Below are 23,691 nucleotides of genomic sequence, written 5' to 3'. Positions count from 1 at the left end.
TCAGGGGAGGGAGATGGGGATGGCTGGGGTGGGGGGTGGGAAATGGAGACAAATGTACTTGAACAACAATTTAAAAAAAATAAAAAAAATAATAAAAAAGAATCCATCTGAAAATTTAGATATACCTGTTATTGGAGACTAAAGAGAACATTTTAAATATTATAAATGATTATGCAGCACTTTGACTTGGGGAGAAATGGACAGTTGCTAGAATTTCTGTTTATACTGATGAGGCAAAGCAGTGATAGTGGGGATGCCATCGCTTCCTTGGCGAGGGAGAGGAATGAGCAGGGCATGGAAATTCATCTACATGGTGCTCACTGGAGTCACTCATCCCAGGTGTATGGGTACGAGCAGTTCTATTAATCTGGGAAAGAGTGGAGCGTGTTCGAGGATGGATCAGGGTCCCGTCATGTACTAACAACAGCACAACAAATGAAATGTTACTTAATTCTACCGGGGTTCTTCCATCCCCACTGAAGCCGGGGCAGCGAAACAGCCGTTTGAGAGTCTTTGTGTTTGTTCTTCCTGGAGCCATACTAAGAAGGCTGCTGCAATGCTGTCATTCTTGCACAACTTTTGTTTTTTGCTGTGTGGTTTTTAAAGCTCATGTGCATTTTCATAACTGATTATAGTGTTTGTATTGTGTACGTTTGGCAGCATTTCGGCGGGGGGGTGCATAAGGCTTCTATCACTTGGCTGCCAACTTTGCTGAACTCACATGTTGTCCTTGCTTACTTGTTTGCCAGGGAGAAATGCCTGCTGCCTCTCCAGTTGGCTTTGGAATCCAAGAATATGAAGCTGGCCCAACACGCCTTGGCAGGAATACAGGTATGTCTCTCACTGAGTGTACAGGGTCAGGGTGGGGGAGGGATAGGAATTCACAGGCCGCTTTGGCATGGAAAGAACAAAGAGTTAATATTTTAAATGCTAGTTGTTTAAAGACCCAGACAGAAATTTGATTGAACTAGGTAATAACCCCAGAGGATAACAAGATTTTTAAAAATATTTCTCAGCATTTCTCTCTGCACAGCATTATCTTGTTGAGCATTTGTCTCCGCACACTGATTCATGGCCACCCAGCTCAGGCCACAAGAAGTGGAATATTTTGTGTGCTGTCCAACTTTTAGGAAAAGAAGGGAATTCAAAAGAGACACCTCAAGTTCCATACCATCTCAAAACTTTTATCACTCAACATCTGTGGTTCTGTGTTGTGAAAATTGATGGTAAACCTGAAAGATTTTTTATTTTCTTTTCTACAGTTCAGTTGGCAAATGGCTCAATGTGTCCTGTTCTTAGAGCAGGATTGGAAAGAAAGAAAATTGGTCTAATAAGAAAAGTTAGATGCTTGAGCACATTTTTTTCTCTGAGCATTTGTTCATTTGTGTTTTACACATTACATGATAGACCTCATTCTAGCAGTGCCAAGGGGAAGGCTGTGGAAACACATCAACTTTTGCAAGTGGTTTGGTTTCTAAGTGACAGGCACTGTGAAGTTCAAGGCGGCAGGGGTTTATCAGCACGGCCATGGATTAGCAGCACTATGGGATGTCTTTTCACACCAGCACGCACAATTTCATTGTTCGCTTGCTAGGTTCTGAGGGGTCCCTAATACCTTTTGAGTTAACACGTATGAAAAAGTAAGAAAAATAGACTCTTTTTTCTGCACTGAATTGGAATTAGATAAAGTGTGTTTTAATGTGCAAGGGCATTAGAAATTTTTAAATTATTGTCCATGATGTTATTAAAACTCTTTGCTTTTCTCCAAGGGAATAGGCCAACCATAAAAATGAAAGGGAGGTTGTTTTGACTTGCTACTGATGTCCTTGCTCTCTAGTGTGGTATAGATTTTCCACTTAGTTCCTTTTTCTTAACCTTTCGATGCTCTAAGTTAGGGTACTAGGATTTCAAGGGCTTGCTTAATTATGGTAACATCCATGACCTGGAGGGTGGTGAGCTTTCTCTCACCATTTCTCGTTACTTCCCATTAATTTCAGATGCTTTCTTTTAGGGTTTCCCAGTCTTTATCACTGTAATTACCAAGAGGTTTGTCTATTAACTTTAAGTGCAGGCTGCCCTGCACACACTAGAGGATAGCGGAAAAGCTCTTTGGAGAAGACAAGCAAAATGTCAGAGTCCTGAGAAGGAGGCTGGCCATCCTTGTTCTCCTGATCAGCTAAAAGGGGGAGTCATTATTCTGGATGCAGCAGAAACCGAAAGTTCTTCATAGCAGTGACTCTGCACTGAATTAGCCAAGGACAGCCTGAAGAGGGATTCATAGAAAGTCCTTCACTGAGATCTCGCAGATTAACTGCCCAGGACAGAATGAGGGGAAAACAGCTTCATTTCAGCCCTTGTGTATGTGAGTTAGGAGTTTCTGCATAAGTCAACGTGTCATGCACCATGACTTACAGCTAAGCTAATGTGATCTGAGAATGTGATTAAAGCTATGCATCACTGCTTGTTTTTTAGGCAATAAACACATTTAATTATTTTACAGAACTTGAATCCTAGAGGTACCCAGTTTTACATTTGGTGAAGTAGCTCAGGGGGGGCAACAAAGACTCCATTTCTTTCTATTATTCCTCTGTGCCATCTCTTTATTTTTTTATCATTTTTCAAGACTTGATTATTTTAGAGCAGTTTTAGGTTTACAAGAAAATTGAGGGGATGGTGCAGAGATTTCCCACATACCTCTCCCTCCACACACGCACAGCCTCCCAGTCGTCAGCATCATTCACCAGAATGGTACAGGGTCTTTCACTCCCTTGCCGTCCCCTCCTCTCTCCTCCTCTTTTTAATCAAGGAGGAGCCTTCACTGACATGTCATTCTCACCTACAGCCCATAGTTTACCTTAGGGTGTACTACTCCTTAATGTCAGGCCACCCTTAGGGGTTCCATTCACTCTGGAGGCCACATACTAAGCAGGAGAGCATCTGTGAAACTGTGTCGGTGAAGGAGCTAGAGGAGGTTTAGTGTGGAGGAGAAAAGACTTAGCCACTTCCCATGTGGCTCCAGGGAATGATGAAGGAGTTGCAGGCAGGTGGGTTGGGTACAATCTAAGAATTTTGTAAAATGCAAGAGTTGTCCTGAAAGGGGAAAGGGCTGTCCCATGAGGTGTAATGACCCCACGAAACCTCATGAAAGCAAATGTCATTGTCGTCTTTTTAAGATTTTATTTATTTTTAGAGAGAAGGTAAGAGAAGGAGAGAAACATTGATTGGTTTCCTCTCATACACACCTTGACCAGGGACCTGGCTGCCACCCAGGCGTGTGCTGGCTGGAAATCCAACCGGCGACCTTGCATTTCATGAAACAACACCCAACTAACTAACTAAGACACATAGTCAAGGCGTGAATGTCTTCTTGGTTAGGTTTTTCTAAGATTCATTTTCTAATGAAAATACATTAATATTTGTGGATTTGTGAAAAGTTCCTGAGTAAAGGACAGTTCACAGTCATAAGTAAACAAGTAAACATCTGAGAAAAGGAACTTGTCTACAAGACTGCTCTCCTGTGACAAAGCCCCATTCAGAAAGAGTATGTGCAAGCATGACTGTTGTGAGGTGTAGGTTCACCTTGGCCCATTCATTCATCCTCCACCTCCGTCACCCAAATTGCCTGTATGCCCACCATCTAGAATTTCACTGGATAAAATTTATAATGAATTACCTAACACCAGGAAAAAGACTTTGCCAAAAACAAAACAAAAAAAAAACACCTGTTTACCAAAGATTTAATGTGGGTTTTTTTTCTCTTTTTAATGGCAAATAGCAGGAGTTCTTTCCCAATGGCCTCCAGCTACATGTCTCCTAAGAAAAATTATCCTCAGTACATACTAAGATACAACAGAGGCAGGCAGCAGGGGAAGGCCTATCTGTGATCACTGCCTTGTGCTTCTTTACAGAAGCTTCTGTCAGAAGAGAGGTTTGTATCCATGGAAACGGACTCTGACGAGAAGCAGCTGCTCAATCAGGTCCTGAACGCTGTGAAAGTGACGCCGTCCCTCAACGAAGACCTGCAGGTGGAAGTGATGAAGGTCGGTTTGATGGGGCTACGGGTTTGCGTCATTGGCACAGGAACAAAGTCTGATTTCCCCACGCCCCCGCTCCCATTGTTGTCTGGAAAATGCCTCTGCACAGTGCTCATGGAATCTCATCCTTCATTATTGTGGTCTCCCAGAGTAATCCTGCTTATTAACAGAAAGGACAACTAAGTAAAAAAGGTACAATTTCAGTACATCTGGAAGATTTTTGGCCCCATCATGCATATCAAATACTGGAAAAAGTATTGATTGCTCTTTGAGAGAATGTGTGTGGGTAGCTCTGTCTTGGGATAAATCTGGTCATTCTGGGTATTCTGCCTGCCTGTATATATTAAAATAAACCAAAGACCTAATGATGTTTCAATACATGCTAAGGTTTTAGAATAGTCAGTTTAGGGGAAGGAAGGACCATAATTGGGAGCCATATCAGAATCACATCTTTTTTCCCCGTGCTCAAATTATGTGACCCTGATCTCCCACATTCCAGTTACTGTCCCCCTTTCGGGGGTGGCATCTCTCCTTCCCCTTCCCTTTTCCCTCCCTTGAGAATCCCAAGGGAGGATTCTTGGGAGGGAAAGAATGATTGGGAGCCCCTTACACTGACTCTGGAGTGTGTCATATCCTGTGAGTGAAGAGTGAGTTGGGCAGAAAAGGATGGAATCCCTTCCCAGAGCAGCCTCTTGGTCAGAGTAATGTAGCTAGGACCAGCAGGCTGGCTTTTACTAATGCCATTTGTTTTTCTCCCTGGAGGAAGGCTAAGAACAGCTGATGTCTCCCTGGCCAGTGTGACTCAGTTGGTTGGAACACTGTGCCAGTTGCAGGTTCAATTCCTGGTCGGGGCACATACCTAGGTTGTGGGTTCCATTCCCCCCTGTCAGGGCATGTACAGAAAGGCAGCTAATGGATGTTCTTTCTCTCTCTCTCCCTGTCTAAAACCAATGAAAAAATATCCTTAGGTAAGGATTAAAAAGAAAAAACACAGCTGGCATCACAGAATGGTGGATTTCTTCCTGGAAGTGCAATGAAAGACTTTTGTCTTAGATAAGAGACTTCCCTTCTTTGGGCTTCATTTTCTCCACTCAAGAAAGAGAAGATTGACTTCAGTCCTGAGAGTTTCTTAAAGCCCTGGGACCACCCTAATCCTGTTGGTGGGGAGGGGAGGGTAGTGATTACCGAAGAGCTCAGACGCTGAAGCCAGCCCATCTGGGTTTGAATCCTTATTCATTTCCTTGCAGATTCATTTTCTTGGACAGATTCCTTAATCTCTCTGGCTCAATCTTCTCATCAGAAAAATTGGGGTAATAGTAGCACCTACCCAATATGATTGTTGTGAGAATTAAATAAGGTGGTATTTGAACTCAGCAGCTTCTCTGGCACAAAGCAAGTGCTTTCAAAGTGTTCCCTATTGCCAGTACTCCTCCTACTTCTGCAACTGAAGCCTACTCTTGCAGAGTCAGAATCTCAGGGGTGGGACCATGACTATTCCTGTACACAGTTAATATCAAGCATCCCTGAAAGGGCTGATCTTGGAGATCCATTTGTCTTTAACTCTCTTTAATTCTGGAATATACAGGTTTGCTCTGCCCTTTGACATCTGTTTGTCGGTCGTGTAATCATAGCAATGGAAGAATAACCAGCTCTAGACTTGTCTACTACCTCCTGGCCACTATTACGAGAGGGTCAAGTCCAGCTCCCATATTAATTGTGTCNTGCAGATTCATTTTCTTGGACAGATTCCTTAATCTCTCTGGCTCAATCTTCTCATCAGAAAAATTGGGGTAATAGTAGCACCTACCCAATATGATTGTTGTGAGAATTAAATAAGGTGGTATTTGAACTCAGCAGCTTCTCTGGCACAAAGCAAGTGCTTTCAAAGTGTTCCCTATTGCCAGTACTCCTCCTACTTCTGCAACTGAAGCCTACTGTTGCAGAGTCAGAATCTCAGGGGTGGGACCATGACTATTCCTGTACACAGTTAATATCAAGCATCCCTGAAAGGGCTGACCTTGGAGATCCATTTGTCTTTAACTCTCTTTAATTCTGGAATATACAGGTTTGCTCTGCCCTTTGACATCTGTTTGTCGGTTGTGTAATCATAGCAATGGAAGAATAACCAGCTCTAGACTTGTCTACTACCTCCTGGCCACTATTACGAGAGGGTCAAGTCCAGCTCCCATATTAATTGTGTTTGTGACTTCCACGTCTAGTGTGCTGAATCCTTCTGCTAGTAGGTCTCCAAATAGTGGGTGAGCTCTGGTGTCATACTGAGAGACACATCTCACAGATTTCCTGTTATTCTGGACATTCCCTTAGGCATACAGCTTTTTGTGGAGTACAGGAATTTGTATTAAGAATTAAAATGAGAAAGTACCTGTTTTTCTAGGAGCCATGGAGAAGTGGGATGTTTAATGGTCATGTCAACAGTAACACCTGTTTTGAAAATACATACTTGCTTTAAAAAATAGCAGCCCAGCAGCCCCTTCTGCTAGCTTTGCTGAAGACAGTGGTTGACACATGTTAGCTCTACTGGAAATGTTGAAAAGCCATCTTAATGGACTTTTTAATGACACCATAATAGACCACGGTACTCTCCTCTGGTGTCTAGAGAGAAATCAGACATTGTCAAGAAAAAGAAAAACAGCGATCTGGGCTGCCATTCTTTACAATTAGATTTCAAAAACACTTCAGAAGGTAAGGGCTTTTGTTGCATACTATTATTTTTAACTAGTTCAACATTGGAATTGGAAAAAATATTTTTTATCTAAGTGTAGTTGATATACAATACTATATTAGTTCTCTTAGTTTCAGGCGTACAGTATAGGGATGATATATTTCTATACCTTACAGTGTGATCTCCACGCTAATTCTGGTACTCATCTGTCACTGTGCAGACTTTTACAATATTATTCATTATATTCCCTTTCATATTTTTTACCCATTCCCTTTGGTCTGGCAACCATCAGTGTAGTCTCTGCTTCTGTGATTCTGTTTTGGTTTGGTTCTGTTCATATTTTTTTGTATTCCACGGATGAGTGACATTATACAGGATTAGTCTTTCTCTGTGTGACTTTTTTCATTTAGCTTAATACCCTCTAGGTCTATCCATGTTGTCACAGATGGCAAGATTTCATTCTTTTTTTGTTGCTGAGTAATATTTCATCGTTTATATATACCACATCTTTATCCATTCATCTGTTGATGGACACCTAGGTTGCTTCCTTATCTTAACTATTGTAAATAATGTGGCAGTAAACATAGGGGTGCATATATCTTCTCAAATTAGTGTTTTCATTATTTTGGAGAAATACACACAAGTGGAATTGCTGGGTCATATGGTACATCTATTTTTAGGGGGGAGTTGTTTTTATTTTTATTTTTTAATTTATTTTAATTGTTCTTCAAGTACAGTTTTCTGTCTTTTACTCCCATCCCAGCCCACCCACCCACCCACCCACCCATCCCTCCTCACCTCCTTCCCATCCCCCCCCCCCATTTTCGTCCATGTGTCCTTTACACTTGTTTCTGTAAACCCTTCCCCTTTTCCCCTGAAATTCTCTCCCCTCTGGTCACTGTCATCCTGTTCTCTATTTCAGTGTCTTTGGTTATATTTTGCTGTTTATTTGTTTGTTTTGTTGTTTAGGTTCCTGTTAAAGGTCAAATTATATGGTATTTGTCTTTCACTGCCTGGCTTGTTTCACTCAGCATAATGCTTTCCAGTTTCATCCATGCTGTTGCAAAGGGTTGGAGCTCCTTTCTTTCTGCTGCATAGAATTCCATTGTGTAAATGTTCCATAGTTTCTGGATCCATTCATTTACTGATGGACACCTAGGTTGCTTCCAACTCTTGGCTATTGTAAAATGTGCTGTTATGAACATTGGGGTGCATAGGTTCTTTTGAATTGGTGTTTCAGGGTTCTTAGGATATAATTCTAGCAGTGGAATTGCTGGGTCAAAAGGCAGGTCCATTTTTAGTTTTCTTAGAAATTCCATACTGTTTTCCATAGTGGTTATACCAGTCTGCAATCCCACCAACAGTGAACTAGGGTCCCCCTTTCTCCACATCCTCTCCAACACTTGTTGTTTGTTGCTTTGTTTATGGTGGCCATTCTGACCAGTGTAAAGTGGTATCTCATTGTGGTTTTAATTTGCATCTCTCTGATAGCTAACGATATTGAGCATCTTTTCATGTGTGTCTGGATCCTCTGTATATCTTCCTTGGAGAAGTGTGTGTTCAAGTCCTTTGCCCACTTTTTAATTGGGTTGCTTGTCTTCTTAGAGTGGAATCATGTAAGTTCTTTGTATATTTTGGAGATTAAACCCTTGTCTGAGGTATCATTGGAAAATATGTTTTTCCATACGATTGGTTCTCTTTTTATTTTAATACTGTTTTCTTTAGCCATGCAGAAGCTTTTTATTTTGATGAAATCCCATTTTGTTTATTCTTTCCTTTATGTCCCTTGCTCTAGGGGACATATTGGTGAAAATATTGCTGGGTGGAATATCTGAGATTTGTGAGTTCATTTTTTGTGTGTTTTTACAGAAACTTTTTGATTTCTTCCCTAATCTCATTCTTGACCCATTCATTGTTTAATAGCATGCTATTTGATTTCCATGATTTTGAATGTTTTGGGGTTTTTTTCCCTTGGGGTTTGTTTCTAGTTTCAGTCCCTTGTGGTCGGAGAAAATGCTTGGTATGATTTCAGTTTCCCTGAATTTGTTGATGCTTGTTTTGTGTCCTATCATGTGGAATTTCTTTGAAAATGTTCCACATTCATTTGAAAAGAATGTGTATTTAGCTTTTTTGGGATGAAGGGCTCTGTATATATCAGTCAAGTCCATTTCATCTAGGGCACTGTTCAGTGGCACAATCTGTTTCTTGATACTTTGTTTGGAAGATCTGTCCATTTTTGACAGTGGGGTGTTAAAATCCCCTACTATAATTGTGTTACTGTCAATATCTTCCTTGAAGTCTTCTAAGATTTTCTTTATGTATTTGGGTGCTCCTATGTTGGGTGCATATATATTTGCAATGTTTATGTCTTCTTGGTAGATTTTCCCCTTGAGTATTATGAAGTGACCTTCTGGGTCTCTTTTTATGGCCCTTTTTTTTAAAGTCCATTTTGTCTGATATGAGTATGGCTACCCCAGCTTTTTTTTTTCCTGTCTGTTTGCTTGGAAAATTTGTTTCCAGCCCTTCACTTTCAGTCTATGTGGGTCTTTTGTCCTGAGGTGGGTCTCTTATAGGCAGCATATGTGTGGGTCATGCTTTCTTATCCATTCAGCTATTCTATGTCTTTTGATTGGAGCATTTAATTCATTTACATTTAAGGTTATTATTGATAGATATTTGTTCATTGCCATTTTTGTTCCTTTCTGTATCTTTCTTTTCCTTCCTTTCCTTAAAGCAGTCCCTTTAGTATCTCTTGCAGAGCTGGTTTGGTGGAGGCATATTCTTTTAGACTTCTTTTGTCTTAGAAGCTCTTTATTTAGCTTTCTATCTTGATTGAGAGCCTTGCTGGGTAAAGTAGACTTGGTTGCAGTCCTCTGGTTTATTTTTAGGTTTTTTGAGGAATCTTCATACTGTTTTCCATTCTGCCTGTACCAATTTGCAGCCCCATGAAGAGTGCACAGAATCAAGTCACAACATACCTAGTCTTAAGCTGATTTTTTGTGCTATACCTTTATTTTAGACAAATATTTTTAGTCAGGAGCCAGAAAATTAGTGCTGAGACACCTGCACTTTAGAGTGGTATGAGTATTAGCATCAGAGGAAACTTCGGAGATGGTGGCCTGACTGTGATTGCCCGCAAGTGGGTGCTCCAAGCCCTTTCTGGTTCTGAGATTTAGGTTACTTGTTTGGGTATGAAGATATATCCAAAGTATAGCCTTTCTGGCTTAAAAATAGTAAGTTGCACCCTGCCTCTCTGCAGGAGGAATCTCAACACTTACTTTAGTCTTCTACAGCAGTAATATCTTTATTTTATTGTTTTAATTTTTTAATACTTATTAGCAAAATTTTTATACAACATAGATTAATAAAGACAACTTTAGTAGGCAGAAGAGGAGTGTGAACACAGCGCTGTTATTTGCATAAAAATTAAGGCCCAGTTTTTCGAAGGCAACACACGCAGGGCACTGCCCATCGGCCCACAGCCTTTGCACACTGAAATCAAGAGGTTTCACTTTTTTCATATAATTTCCTCCATCCCTTGTTAAAGTTCTAATAGGGAAAGATGTTCACAGAAAATGTTTTAATAAAATTTCTTGTTTTGCTCTTATTCCCAAAGAAAATTTTTAAAATTCTGTAATACTTTTAATGACCCACGTAAAAACTCTTCCTTAAGTCCTTGTTCTGCTAATATCATTACCACATTAAAATGTTTTTATCACTTGCTCTCCAAAAAATGCATTTAAAAAAGAAAGAACTTGAGTCTTCAGAGAAAAGACTGGATTCCCATGACATAACAAAAGAATATTAACTTACTCTTGGTGTTTCTACATAACTCAGTCCTATGATAAATTATTGAAATTAGATATTTCCTATAAAAATCCTCCACTTATTTTATATAAATATTTTTTAGGAAAAGTAGTTCCTCCTTATACATGGTTTCACTTTCTGTGGTTTTAGTTATCCATAGTCAACCAGAGTCCAAAAATGTTAAATGGAAAATTCTGGAAATAAAAAATTCATACATTTTAAATTGCGTGTCACTTTAAATAGCATGATGAAATCTCTAAACATCCCATTCCATCCCTCCTGGGATATGAATCATCCCTTTGTTCTGTAAATTCACTTGGAATACGTGCTCTACCCATCACTTAAGCAGCCATCTCTATTATTGGATTGACTGTGGTGGTATCACAGTGATTATGTTCGAGTCACTCCTTTTTCACTTAATAATTGCCCGAAGCACAAGAGTAGTGATGCTGACAACTCAGGTATGCCAAAAAGAAGCCAATAAGTGCCTCCTTTAAGTGAAAAGGTATGTATGCACAGGAAAAAGAGACAATTATGTGTAGGGTTTGGTACTATTGGTGGTTTCAAGTATCCCCCGGGGGCCTTGGAACGTGTCCCATGCAGATGGATGGGGACTACAGTGTAGAAAATCTTTTTTTTTTAAAGATTTTATTTATTTATCTTTAGAGGGGAAGGGAAGGAGAGAAGGAAAGAAATGTCAATGTACGGTTGCCTCCTGTGAGTCCCCCGCCAGGAACTAGCCCGCAACCCAGGCATGTTCCCTGACTGGGAATCGATCCGCAATCCTGTGGTTCACAGGCCCGCACTCAATCCACTGAGCTACACCAGCCAGTGCTAGAAAATCTTTTAAAATGAGGTACAATAAACATTTTCAAATGTTGTTCTGAGTATACTATTCAGAAGAGAGAACACACTACACAGTTTTTGTTTATTCTAACCACAGCATAGTATATTTTTAAATAAATCCTAGGTGGTATTTTTTTTTAAAGCTGTATAATGCATTTTACTCATCTATTACTATCTACTTACGTTTATAAACATGAGAAGTTGAACCATGTGCCACTCTCTGGAGTGGGTAGCAATTATATTAAATTCCTGGAGCAAAAAAATATGGTTTCCTCTTTTAAAGATTTCCATAAAATTAAACAGAAACTAATAATGAAACCCAAGATTCTGATGGTGTTGTTTTCATTCGAAGGCCCTGGACTTTCAATGGGAGGGTGAAAAAAATCAAAGTTGCTTGCTTCTGACAAATTTCCTAGGAATGAAATTAGATCCCTTAGTCTAGGCACTGTTCTGCATGATTTTACTATCCAACATGAGGGGGGAGAGGGAACTCTGGTTTATTAAAATGGCATGGAATCCAAGTAAATATTTCACAGCTTGAGCAAATGAAGTGTCAGGATTGTGGGTTCCTCTGAAGATAGATTACCTTTGAAATGAATTAGTAGACAGCAGGGAGCTTGCTAATAGTTAGGTTAAATACTGGTCTGCTTTGGTAATATTTTTCCATGGCGTGTCCACTTCCAAGAATGCCGTGCAGACTCAGTAGGCGCCAGGTACATGGTGAATGGCATCTCTGACTAAAGCAGCTAGGACTTTCCCCTGCTTCTTTCTGATGGGTAACCCTCAGTGAGGTTATTCACTGATACAGCTGGCTGAGTCTTCAAAGACTACAAGGAATAAGGACTGGCCTTCCGCCTCTGTGAGTGTGTTAGAGATGGAACAGTCTATCTGCATGGGGTGGGCCAGCTTTAAATAAGGCAGGATATGATACTGGATACTGAGTAAGCATTTGATGAATGTTCTGTTATCAGGTGTCTTATTTTATGTGCATCTATGGGCAATAGAAATGAGTATTAGTGGAGGGCTTTACAGTTTTCAAAGGAGAAATAACAGGAGATGATTATTTAACATTTATTATGCATTAGACACTCTGGTGAGTGCTTGACATTCACACTCAGATCACACACCTACTTAAATGGTGGGGTCAGTATTTGGACTGTAATTCAGCCTGAGGCCAAGCCTATATTATTAAACAGTGGGTTATGTTGCCTTCTAAGTCTATCCTGAAAGATGATTGAGCAGAAAGGTGATTGAGCAGAAAATTTAAGACAGTCTAACAAGGGGCAGGGCTGGAAGTGGCTTGAGTCCTGTGTGTTTTTGCACCTTTCCTTGACATTGTATTTCTTCACTAGTTCAATGAACTAGATTTAAATATGAAGAAAATTTCCCACTGAATTAGCTGATGGCTCTGGTGTGTGTGTGTGTATTTATGTGTAAGTGTGTGTGTGTGTGTGAGAGAGAGAGAGAGGCAGAAATACTGTAAGTTGGGAGGAAGGGAAAATGTCATTTACTGTTGAGATATTTTTATAGTTCATAACCAAAACCAACCCAATGTCTACAGAAAATACCAAGATGAATGACTCGTGAGAGAAGGGCTTACTACCTGCAGAGCTGGTAGATCTAAGCAAGCATCAGGATCTTCATTTATATACTTATTTATTTAAATTATTTGATTGTTATTCCAGTACAGTTTTTAGCATTTACCCCTCACTACTCCCCCCTACCCCATCCATCTCTGCCTCCCTCCCCTGATTCCACATCCTCTTTGGTTTTGTCCATGTGTCCTTTGTAGCTGTTCCTCAAAACCCTTCCCCCCGCCCCCTGCATTATCCCAGATGTTCATTTAGAACTGTGGTCTTACAGTGCAGAGCAGAGTGCTTTTAAATCATGTACTGGTATTGCCGTCCATACCTTCGTCTAGGAGTAAGAAATAGGCCAAATGGAAGGACTGTTTCTAAATCCCTTCTCAATAGTATTTTGATGGCAGAGTTTCATATTTTGGCCATTTGTGGGAGGAATAATCATTAGCAGAGTTTGAGGGTGAAATGGCTAAGTTGTCTTGCCTTCTCATAACGAGATGAAATCCCTTCTTAGTTAAAGCTACCAAGACATTGTAAAGATTTGCAGCCATCTCTAGGATTACAGGAAAATCCAGTGTTTCCAAAGTGTTTGATTTCAAATGAACAGTTGTCGGAGGTTGATCTGCCATGGTTACAAACATACTGTTTCTGCAGTTAATGCAGGGAAGTGTCTGAAATATGTGGTTCTGCTAAGAAAATGGTTCTCATACAGCCCTCCTTCTTGTGGCTGCGAAGATTGAAGATAGTTTTTTTCTACTTTGTATATACACTGATAAAATTCTTACTGTTTTTTCCCAAAGCTTATTTATTCTTTTGTGTTTGTATTAGATAATAAAATGTATGAAAATGTGAGAAGAAAAAGATGAAAATTTAGAAGTGTGATTTCCCTTTAAATAGCTTATGCATTACTTTGAGATGAAGATGCTTTCACATTATCAATTTCTTTTTTTTTAATGTACCACCATTTCCAAGTCCCATACCTTTTCAGTACATTGGAGAACAACTCTACTAAATATTTTAAGACTTTTTCCCATGGTTTGTGTTCAGCACTTACAGATGCAGAGGTCTTCCATATTTACTGTGGGTGTTTTGGAGTTCTTATTAGAGTGGGGAGAGCCTTCAATTTTTTTCCACCTTTTATTCTACAAATATCTATCTGGATGGCCTATTTGGGGGGAACCAACCACCTTATAATCTCTCCAACTACTTAGTCCTAAACTCTTGATTCAGGCATGACTACCTACAGAATTTCTCTAGGTAGTAAGTGAAAACCAATTACATGCTATTAGTATTGTGTTGATCCCTTTGGTGCCTGGCCCAGCATCTGGCATATGGCTTACTAATTGCTTGTTAATTCAGTTATTGACTAATGGAGAGGAGAAGGAAGCACATGTGGTAGTTTTCAGTGACCCACCAGGATAAATGGCAAACAAAAGAAGCTTAAGTTGTGGTTATAGATAAAAATCTGTGTGAGTTCAGAATTAAGAAAGACCAGCATGGATTTGGACTTTAGAACCTAAGCAACCTTGTAAGTCATCAGATCCCTCTTTTTACAGGAAAATGGAAGTTGGAGTGGTTCAGTTATTTGGTGGGACTTGCACAGTTGTTGGTAGCAGAATTGCTTTTTCAACTATTTAAATGTCTCTGGAAAGGCTTTGTGGCAAAACTAGGAGTTGACCTGGTCTTTGGATGTGTGGTCTTGGATAGGTGGAGAAGAAAACTTTCTCGGCTTGTGTTTGAGCTAATGGCAAGGTCAATGTGAGTAATAATGGCTTCTGAAAGAATGAAACCTAATGAGATGGTAGAAATGTCTTACAGGAGATAGGAATTTATTGAGGAACCTTTAAGTGGCCAAGTGTGTCTGCTAGAGTGGCGGAATGGCATGGTGTAACTGTCCTGAGAAACAATCATTGGACTCTATCATTTTAAAGTGTCTTTGTCCTTTATCTCCCTCCCCAAATATGTGGCAGCAGAGTGGTGAAAGCACCGCTTCTGGAGCTACAGTGCTTGCTGACCGTAGGGAAGTTACTTAATTTAGCTGTGCCTCAGTTGTCTGATCTGCATACTAGTGATGCATACCTCCTAGAGTTATAGGGCTTTTCAAATGGGTTAATATGGGAGAAGTGCTCACAATAATGCATGGCCCGTGGTTGGGGTTAGCTCTCATTTCCGTTTCAGTTGTTAGAAAAGGCTATATGTAGTATAATAATCAAATGGACGCCTGGAACTCAAAATATGGACCAGCACATTAGAAGTACCTTTGCTTTATGAGTTTCTTCATCTTATCTTTTTATTCCTCCATTGCCTCCCTCTATACTGCCCACCACAGGGTAATTTTCTTCTATAGTGGAAGAGTGTATATTTCACTGTATTTCTGATTCCTAAGAAAGGGCCTTATCATATTCACTGCTGTTGAATTGTAGCTTAAAAGAATTTTGTAAATTATTACATATCAGTTATCCACCCAGATTCATCCCTAACCACTAGCCACAGTTCCACAGCTGGCAGAAAACACCTCCCCCGCCCTTAATTATCTCTGCCAAGAAGTTTCATTTCCATCCTACTGAGCAGAATTAATATTTGGTTATCCTAGAAGAGCTTTTTAACTATTAAATGTTTAATGTATAGAGAATCAGGTTGGCTTTAGCTCTTTAAAAACTTGAGGGCTTGATAGGTTGTGTCTATCAGCATTGACTCTAAAGTCATCAAAAGCCTCATGTGTATGTGAGTAGAGACTATGTGAGACAAGGTGAATATTCCGGGGAAAGTCTGAGGGAAGAAAAGAGAAAGAACTGAAAGTGTTACCTGGGACATATTGGTGAAATTTACTTCTAAAAATTTATCTGGCCCTGGCTGGTGTAGCTCAGTGGATTGAGCGCGGGCCTGCGAACCACACGATCGCAGTTCGATTCCCAGTCAGGGCACATGCCTGGGTTGCGGGCCAGTTCCTGGCAGGGGACTCACGAGAGGCAACCATACATTGATGTTTCTCTCCTTCTCTCCTTCCCCTCCCCTCTAAAAATAAATAAGTAAAATCTTTTAAAAAATTTAGCTGAGAGATTAGGTCAGAATAAATTTGTTGTAGATTAAACTAGAAAAGATAATTAATTGAACTTTTAAGTTTGTTTTCCTTCAGACTTTATTTTCACTGGTTTGCTCAGTGAGTATATTTTCATTACCAACCATATATAAAAGTATGTAGAATTTAAAGCAAAACATTGACAAGGGTTTATAGTCTCTCTAGGGAGGAGCCTGGCATGTAACTGGCATACATGAGCGATAGTGAGCGATGACCCTAGAGGGGAGAATGAAGGAGATGCCAGAGGCCCTTCAGAGTCAGCAGTGAAGTGACATGTCCAGAGCTGGGTGTTAGGAAGTGAGGTGGGAAGAACGGGGGAGGGTTTTGCAGGATGGCCTGAAAATCATCAGAACCAAGTCACGGGTACTGGTGAAATGTCTTATTGTAAGCGCCCAAGCAAGAGATCTTGAGGACTTAAGCCAGGTTGGTGGTGATAAGAAGGGTCCCTCTGGCTGAGGACGGAGAAGTGCAGCTGATTACAGCTGAGCTGATTTGCAGAGAGAACAGGAGCACCTGGTGCCTGGCAATGACGTAGCTGGGCTCCGGGAAAGGGAAAATCCAGGATGATTGTAGGACTTGGAATGAGAGTTTCTGACTGAATCGTGGCTTTTAAAAGGCCCATTAGGAGAGAGAGAGTGGGAATTCATATGGTCAAATATTAAAGAATTGTAATATTTTAAAAGAATAATGTAAAGAAATATAAGAATTTAACATTCTGGGCTTCCCCAAATAGAAAAAGTTAATTGTAAATGCCATCAACATGACTGATGTTTGTATATTCATTCTAATCATATTTTGTATATTCATTTCTGATCATATCTATTCATGGGTTTACAGTTCTATCACTTTGTATATATTATTTTTTGCTTTTCACGATCCTTTAGATTATAAACATTTCTCACAAGGCAGTATGTATTTCTTTAGGTATAATCTTAATGGTTGCATGGTTAGGAATTTTAGAGCAGGAAGAAGCATTAGTTATTTATGACATTACAGATGTAGTGAAGTTGATGTCATTTTTACGAAATTGTATGTATTTATTTGTGATATTCAGAAGCTGAAATTAAGGATTGAAACTTGGGAGAAATTGTGTCTCTAAAAACAGATTAGTGAGGCCTCTCGTTAGACATAAGGTTTATGAGAGTTTGCCAAAGGAGGAGGTTTAGAGGGAAAAAGAATGGTTGGTTTTTTATATATATTTTATTGATTATGCTATTACAGTTGTCCCATTCCCCCCCTTCATTCCCCTCTACCCTGCACCCCCCCCACATTCTTCCCCTTTAGTTCATGTCCATGTGTCATAAGTTCTTTAGCTTCTGCATTTCCCATACTATTCTTGCCTTCCCCCTGTCTATTTTCTACCTACCATCTATGCTACTTATTCTCTGTACCTTTTTCCCCCTCTCCTCCTCCCACTCCCCTATTGCTAACCCTCCATGTGATCTCCATTTCTGTAGTGCTGTTCCTGTTTTAGTTGTTTGCTTAGTCTGTTTCTGTTTTTGTTTTAGATGTGGTTGTTAATAACTGTGAGTTTGCTATCATTTTACTATTCATGTTTTTTATCTTCTTTTTCTTAGATGAGTCCCTTTAACATTTCATAAAATAAGGGCTTGGTGATGATGAACTTTAACTTGACTTTATCTGAGAAGTACTTTATCTGCCCTTCCATTCTAAATGAAAGCTTTGCTGGATAGAGCAATCTTGGATGTAGGTCTTTGCCTTTCATGACTTGGAATACTTCTTTCCAGCCCCTTCTTGCCTGATTTCTCTTTTGAGAAATCAGCTGACAGTCTGATGGGAACTCCTTTGTAGGTGACTGTCTCTTTATCTCTTGCTGCTTCTAGGATTCTCTCCTTCATTTTAATCTTGGCTAATGTAATTATGATGTGCCTTGGTGTGTTCCTTCTTGGGTCCAACTTCTTTGGGTCTCTCTGAGCTTCCTGGACTTCCTGGAAGTCTATTTCCTTTGCCAGATTGGGGAAGTTCTCTTTCATTATTTGTTCAAATAAGTTTTCAATTTCTTGCTCTTCCTCTTCTTCTTGCACCTCTATGATTTGGATGTTGGAACATTTAAAGTTGTCCTGGAGGTTCCTAAGCCTCTCCTCATTTTTTTGAATTTTTATTTCTTCATTCTTTTGTTTGGTTGTTTCTTCCTTCCTATGGTCCACTCCATTGATTTGAGTCCCAGTTTTCTTCCCATCATTATTGGTTCTCTGCATTTTCCTTCATTTCACTTAGTGTAGACTTCATTTTTTCATCTAATTTGAAACCAAATTCAACCAATTCTGTGAGCATCCTGATCACCAGTGCTTTGAACTGTGCATCTGATAGGTTTGCTATCTGTTCATTGCTTAGTTGTATTTGCTGTAGAGCTATGATCTGTTCTTCCATTTGGGCCATTTTTTTTTGTCTTGTCGTGCCTGTTACATATGAGGGGCAGAGCCTTAGGTGTTCACCCAGGTGGGGCAACCCAGTTGCTGGGTTGTGGAACTGTCTGTGGGGGCAGGATCCAACAGGGAACAGTGGTGCTTGCTCCACTCTCTGTTGGATTTCAGTCCCCTTTGCTGCTTCCCCCAAGCAAAGTGAGCCTTTCTGGTGCTGGTTCCCAAGTGGGTGGGTTTGTGTACATTCTAGGACCCTGTGGGTCTCTCCCACAAACTCTCCTGTGAGGCTGGGAGTCTCTACCTGCTCCTCAATGCCCACAGGTGTTTTCAGTCAGTGTTTTGAGGCTTTATTTCCTCTCTCTGGGAGCCTGGGTTGCATGGTCTGTCTCTTTCCCCAGTTTCGCCTGGTTTATCTGTGCGTGAATGTGGGACTGCCTGGTCAGCCACCTTACGTGCAGTACCTTGCTTCACGATCGCCGCCTCGCTCAGTCTGCCTGTTGCCACCCTGCACCCAGGGTCCACCAGCTGCCATCTTGTGCACCCAGTGCCACCGCTTTTTGTGCTGGGACCCCTCTCCATCCGGCTGCCTGACTCTGCCCCGCATAGTGGTCTGGATGACTATGTCTATTTTATCTCCTTGGCTGTCCAACTTCCATACAGTTCAATTTTCTGTCAGTTCTGGTTGTTATTTTGTTTCTAAATTGTTGTTGTCCTTATTCTGATTGTGGGAGGAGGTACAGTGTGTCTACCTACACCTCCATCTTGGCCAGAAATCAGAATGGCTGATTTTTTAAGTGAATAGCTAACTTCATTATACTTTAGTATTTACAGTTTTCTCTACAGATATCACTGGTACAGTACTTCCTTAAATTAGGTGCTAAGGTCACATCTGATGAATCAGTGAATATCATATTTATTACTAGTGGCAACTAATAAAGGCCAGAAAAGAACCCAAGATGTGACTATAAACCAAAGAGTAATTTGAAATGTTTCCCAAACTTAGTACTCAGGAACTCTGGTGAATCTTCTATTGACTAAGAATATCTCTCAGAATAGCTGTTGGGTAGGATTTGGGCAATTTGAGCCAGATGGAGTGATTTTTTCTGATTACCTGTTATCTCAGCCTAAGGTAAATCAATTTAAGTGATAAGAGTGATGAAAATTTGAGGCAATACAATAATTTGGTTTATTGTTTTGGGATCTAAATAAAGATTGGGTTGTAGCTTCACTTCCTATTGCTACCGTCAGTCCGAGATCTCTGGAGCGTGGCGAAGGACCAGCGGCTGCCACTGCCATTTCCACAGTGGAAGCTGGAGATGCTGCCAAACATCCTACTGTGCGTGGGACAGTCCCCACAAAAAGAATTATTTGGCCCAAAAGGTCTATAGTGTTGAGGCACAGGGCCTTTGGTGGAAATAATGCTTAGCTTGGGCATCCACGTTTTAAGAACACATGAGAAGAAAATGTTTCTTGAAACCGTAGATGTGTACTTTGTAACACTTCCCCGCCCCCACTCTAAAAATATACACCCTGGCATGCTGCAGAAGACTGAGCCTGCTTTGTTGCTCGTGGGTGGACGTGGAGGGAAGGAATCTGTTTCTCTTTCATGGCCCAGGTACACTTTCAGCCGTTCACTCTGCAAGCCTGCACATACACAAGTGGGCCATGCCCGGCACCTAAGAGAAGGGCTTGTCACAGCATTTTGTCCTGGTTTCTACTGACTTTGACAAAGTAGAAAAGAACCGGAATGTTTCTAAAGAGAAGGAATCATGCAGTTACTTTTCTTTAAGGAAGTTTCCAGCCAATATACGTGACAGACCAGAAGGGAATGTGCACTAAGTAACAAAGCTAAACTTCCAGCCAGAACCAGAGCTGGGGTTTGAAAGGCGCCCGGCATTGAGGAACTCAAGAGTCTGCTCTTCTCCATGCAAGGAAAGAAAAGGCCTTCTGTGGGCTGTACTCCTATTTTTAGATACTTTTCTGAGCTCTAGTAGATTATTTTGTTTGTTTTGATTTATAAATAACATCTGATATTTGTAAAAATAAAACTACAATCACCTCAGGAGCACTCATATATAAATGAAGATAATTTTAATAGTTTAAAAAAAGAGGAAAAGAATTCCTTACACATTCAGTGTGCCCCATGTCCTCAATGTGAAATCAACTTGCTTCTTGATGGAACCCTCGTCTTCTTTCCTGAGTTGAATTTATTAATTACATGTATTTCAAAACATGAAAGGAAGACTTCCATGAAAAGACAAAAACAGCATCGCAACTAGTGTGCCGTGCCCTGGACCCTGGTAAGCTTTCCCAGAGCACAGTGTATTTTTCCAATCGTACTGCTCATAACAACTTATTATAATCCCTTATGTTACGGCTGTCTTTAAAACCATGTGTTAGCCCTGCAAGATCGGGAATCGGGGTCTTTTCACTCTATGCCCAACACCTACTGCCAGATCTGACCCCTGGTAACTCCTCAGTAAATACCTGTTGCATAAGCCACCAGGAGCATGAGTAATGCAGCACACAGGTAGAGATATAAAGTCGACATGCAGTTGCTGTGCAGTAAGTTCAAGAATCAGTTATTTACCCCCTGGAAATGTTCCAGCTAAGGACTCATTTGGAACTTTGGCAGAAATGAAATCTTTGAAACATGTTAGGCAAGTTACCATTTACTATGTTAAGTGCCAAAGATAGGTTCTCCACAGAGCAGAGCAGAAGGTTTCGGGCAAGGAGAATGTCCCATAAGTCTCATGGGAGATGCCCTGTGCTTAGTGGAGGTGGTTTTCTCACCGTCCAGAGTGAGGTCCAACCAGATGGCTGGGCATCCTGAAAGGAGACTTACTAAATTCCGATTGTTCTTGCCAGGTCATCTGAAACGTGAGGGTGTGGTTGCAAAAATGGCCTTTAGCCAGTCCTGTCGTCTAGATCTGACATTCAGATGCCCAGGACAATTTTCAACTGGGCTGGCTTGTCACATTCTCTGCACATTCTACAATAATAACAAAGCACCTAGGTGCCCGGTCCTACTGACTCCTGACTTCTGACACTCCCTGAGGTTAATTCCTCATGCAGGCAGCGCTTAGGAGGAGGGATGGAGCCTGGACTCGTTAGGCTCCCCAGGGCCCAGCAGGGCGCTGTACATGCCGTGGGTGTTAACAAGTTGGACCCCAACTACAATACTGGGAGCTTGTGAATACAAAGGTGATGGAGAGAGTGCAGAGATTTAAGCATTATATCCAAAGTGCTCCAAATAAGTGCTGTAGAGAAAGCCTTTTACACTTTCTGCCTGTTCTGTGATTGCCATTATCTGTAGCAATAATATCTGTACTATGCATTTTGAACAAGGAATATCATTGTTCTTCAAAATATGTTACTTTAGTAATATCTAACATAAAGCTTTGTGAAACACAGTCATGGAGGAGGTAGGAGAGATTTTAGCCAGACTGAATAGAACACTAGACAACAGGTGGGGAGAATCGTGATATGATGTTACTCAGGTTTCAAATGCAGTGGCCATTTCCTTCTGCTTAGGGAATTCCCTGCATCCCTTTGCCAAATTCACCCCAATCAGTCTATTTCTGCTGGAATGACTGGAATCTGTCTTCAACGGCATCGACATCTTACAAAGTGTTTGCTTTATCACTTCGATTTCCAATGTGCCTCAGGCCAATTAGTTTTAGCTGCGGTCTGTTGGCCTGACCAGCCCCAAGACAGTGCACACAAAACACTTACCCTAGGACATGTAAATTGATGTGCAGTAAGGTTCCAACCTGCTCTCTAGCCTTGCTCATATGTCATCTCACTGGCAAAGTCTCCCTTCTCCAGTCGTGATACCTTCTAACCTTCAAAGTTATTATGTACAGTAGTCCCCACCACTGCTTGTATGTGGAAAATACATTCCAACATCCCTGGTGGATGCCTGTAACCTTAGACAATACCAAATCCTATATATACTATGGTTTGGTTTTTTTACACGTAAATACTTTTTCACTGAGATTAAGCACTTTATGGCTTCCCTTTGGCATAGCTGAATTGCCAGATTCTTTCCGCTTATGCCAATTCTTAAAATAAATCAGCTTCATTTTCTCCTTTCCAGTCTCATTTGTTTTATCCAGGTTTTCTACACACATTTGAAATTGCGGGGTTGCCTCTTGCACATAGTAGCTCTTTGATGATTGTTTTTTAGTGATTGGGAACTGGGTAGCCTTTGTAGTGATTTTTCCCTTTAATTGAAGACATTGGGCCTTTTTCTCCCCATCCTCTTAGCTCATCAATAGTGGTGGTGCTGCCACGCTAGACTGCAAGATGCTGCTTATCCATCACTCACATTCCTGCTGTTCAGTGCTAATGTAGTCAGTGTGATTTCAGGACCCCGTGAGGGCTGTGTTTTTAATAGAATTGCCCTTGATATTTAGGTGTTCCTGTTTGCCTCGCGGCCAACGTGCTCGGAATGCGAATTTAAAATTTTTGTCCTCTCAACGTGCAGTGGAAGTCAGACACTGTAAATTAATTTGCTGTCATTCTTAAGTTTCCTTTCACCAAGGCTGTGTTTTAATTCAGCGAATTAATGCCTGTGAGGTGCTGAGCACATTAACTGTTTTCCATTTAGCGTTTTTGGTAAGTCATTTCTGTCCACTGCGTCAGCCTTGCTAGATGCTCTCTGCCCTTTTGTATCTGTGAGTCACAGGGGACCATGGGCACTGTCAGCCCTGTGATTAAAACCTGCTGTGCTTCCAGCACAACAAACTGTGAGCCTAAGGAGCTGGCTTTATTACTGTGCTTCACTTTCCTTTTATCATTGTTTGCTGTGCTTAGCTTTTGCATAGAGCTCAGTGAGTCTTTAGGTACTTGCATCTTTAGGTGGCCGGGCACCAGGTGTGGAAAGCCTTTCCTCAGAGATCTTTTGAACAAAATCAGTGTTGGGTGGGTTCAGGGAGCCTGTTTGCTGTGGACTCTTGCCGCAAGGCCTCCCTGTACATTTCCCAGCTTCCCTGCGGCAGAGGGAGTGGAGCCTCCCCTGTTCCTTGAGGGTCTTGATGACCAAACACTGCCCACGCAGCGCCATTCCTGAAGGCTTCACTGTGGGCCCTGCTCCTGCTTCCTCTAGCCACTGCCGTCAAAAAGCAGCTCTTGCTCACAGAAAGCTGGGCTGGGGTTTTGATTGTTTCGCTTCAAACCTACTTTTGTTCACTTGGTATGAATGTACACAGGAAGGAAGGCAGAAAGTCTGTGTCAGTCCTGTAAGAAATATTATTGACCATCATTATTTTCATAC

At 40.9% G+C, this 23,691-nt stretch overlaps 1 protein-coding gene across 3 annotated transcripts in view; it reads left to right on the top strand.

Annotated features, from left to right (window-relative positions):
• Nucleotides 1–23,691, top strand: part of ARFGEF3 (ARFGEF family member 3) — a 174,567-nt gene that overhangs the window by 49,084 nt on the left and 101,792 nt on the right. For all 3 annotated transcript variants that reach the window (XM_037045661.1, XM_037045659.1, XM_037045658.1), the window contains exons 3-4: nt 750–831; nt 3,909–4,040. In XM_037045661.1, coding sequence (XP_036901556.1) covers nt 750–831; nt 3,909–4,040 — 214 coding nt within the window. The remainder of the gene's footprint in view (nt 1–749; nt 832–3,908; nt 4,041–23,691) is intronic.

Source organism: Sturnira hondurensis, unplaced genomic scaffold (genome assembly GCF_014824575.4).
Source record: "Sturnira hondurensis isolate 20B ecotype Veracruz unplaced genomic scaffold, ASM1482457v3 Scaffold0004474, whole genome shotgun sequence".
Lineage (NCBI taxonomy): Eukaryota > Metazoa > Chordata > Mammalia > Chiroptera > Phyllostomidae > Sturnira > Sturnira hondurensis.
Note: the sequence above shows the minus strand (reverse complement) of the source record. Positions and strands in the feature narration are given on the sequence as shown.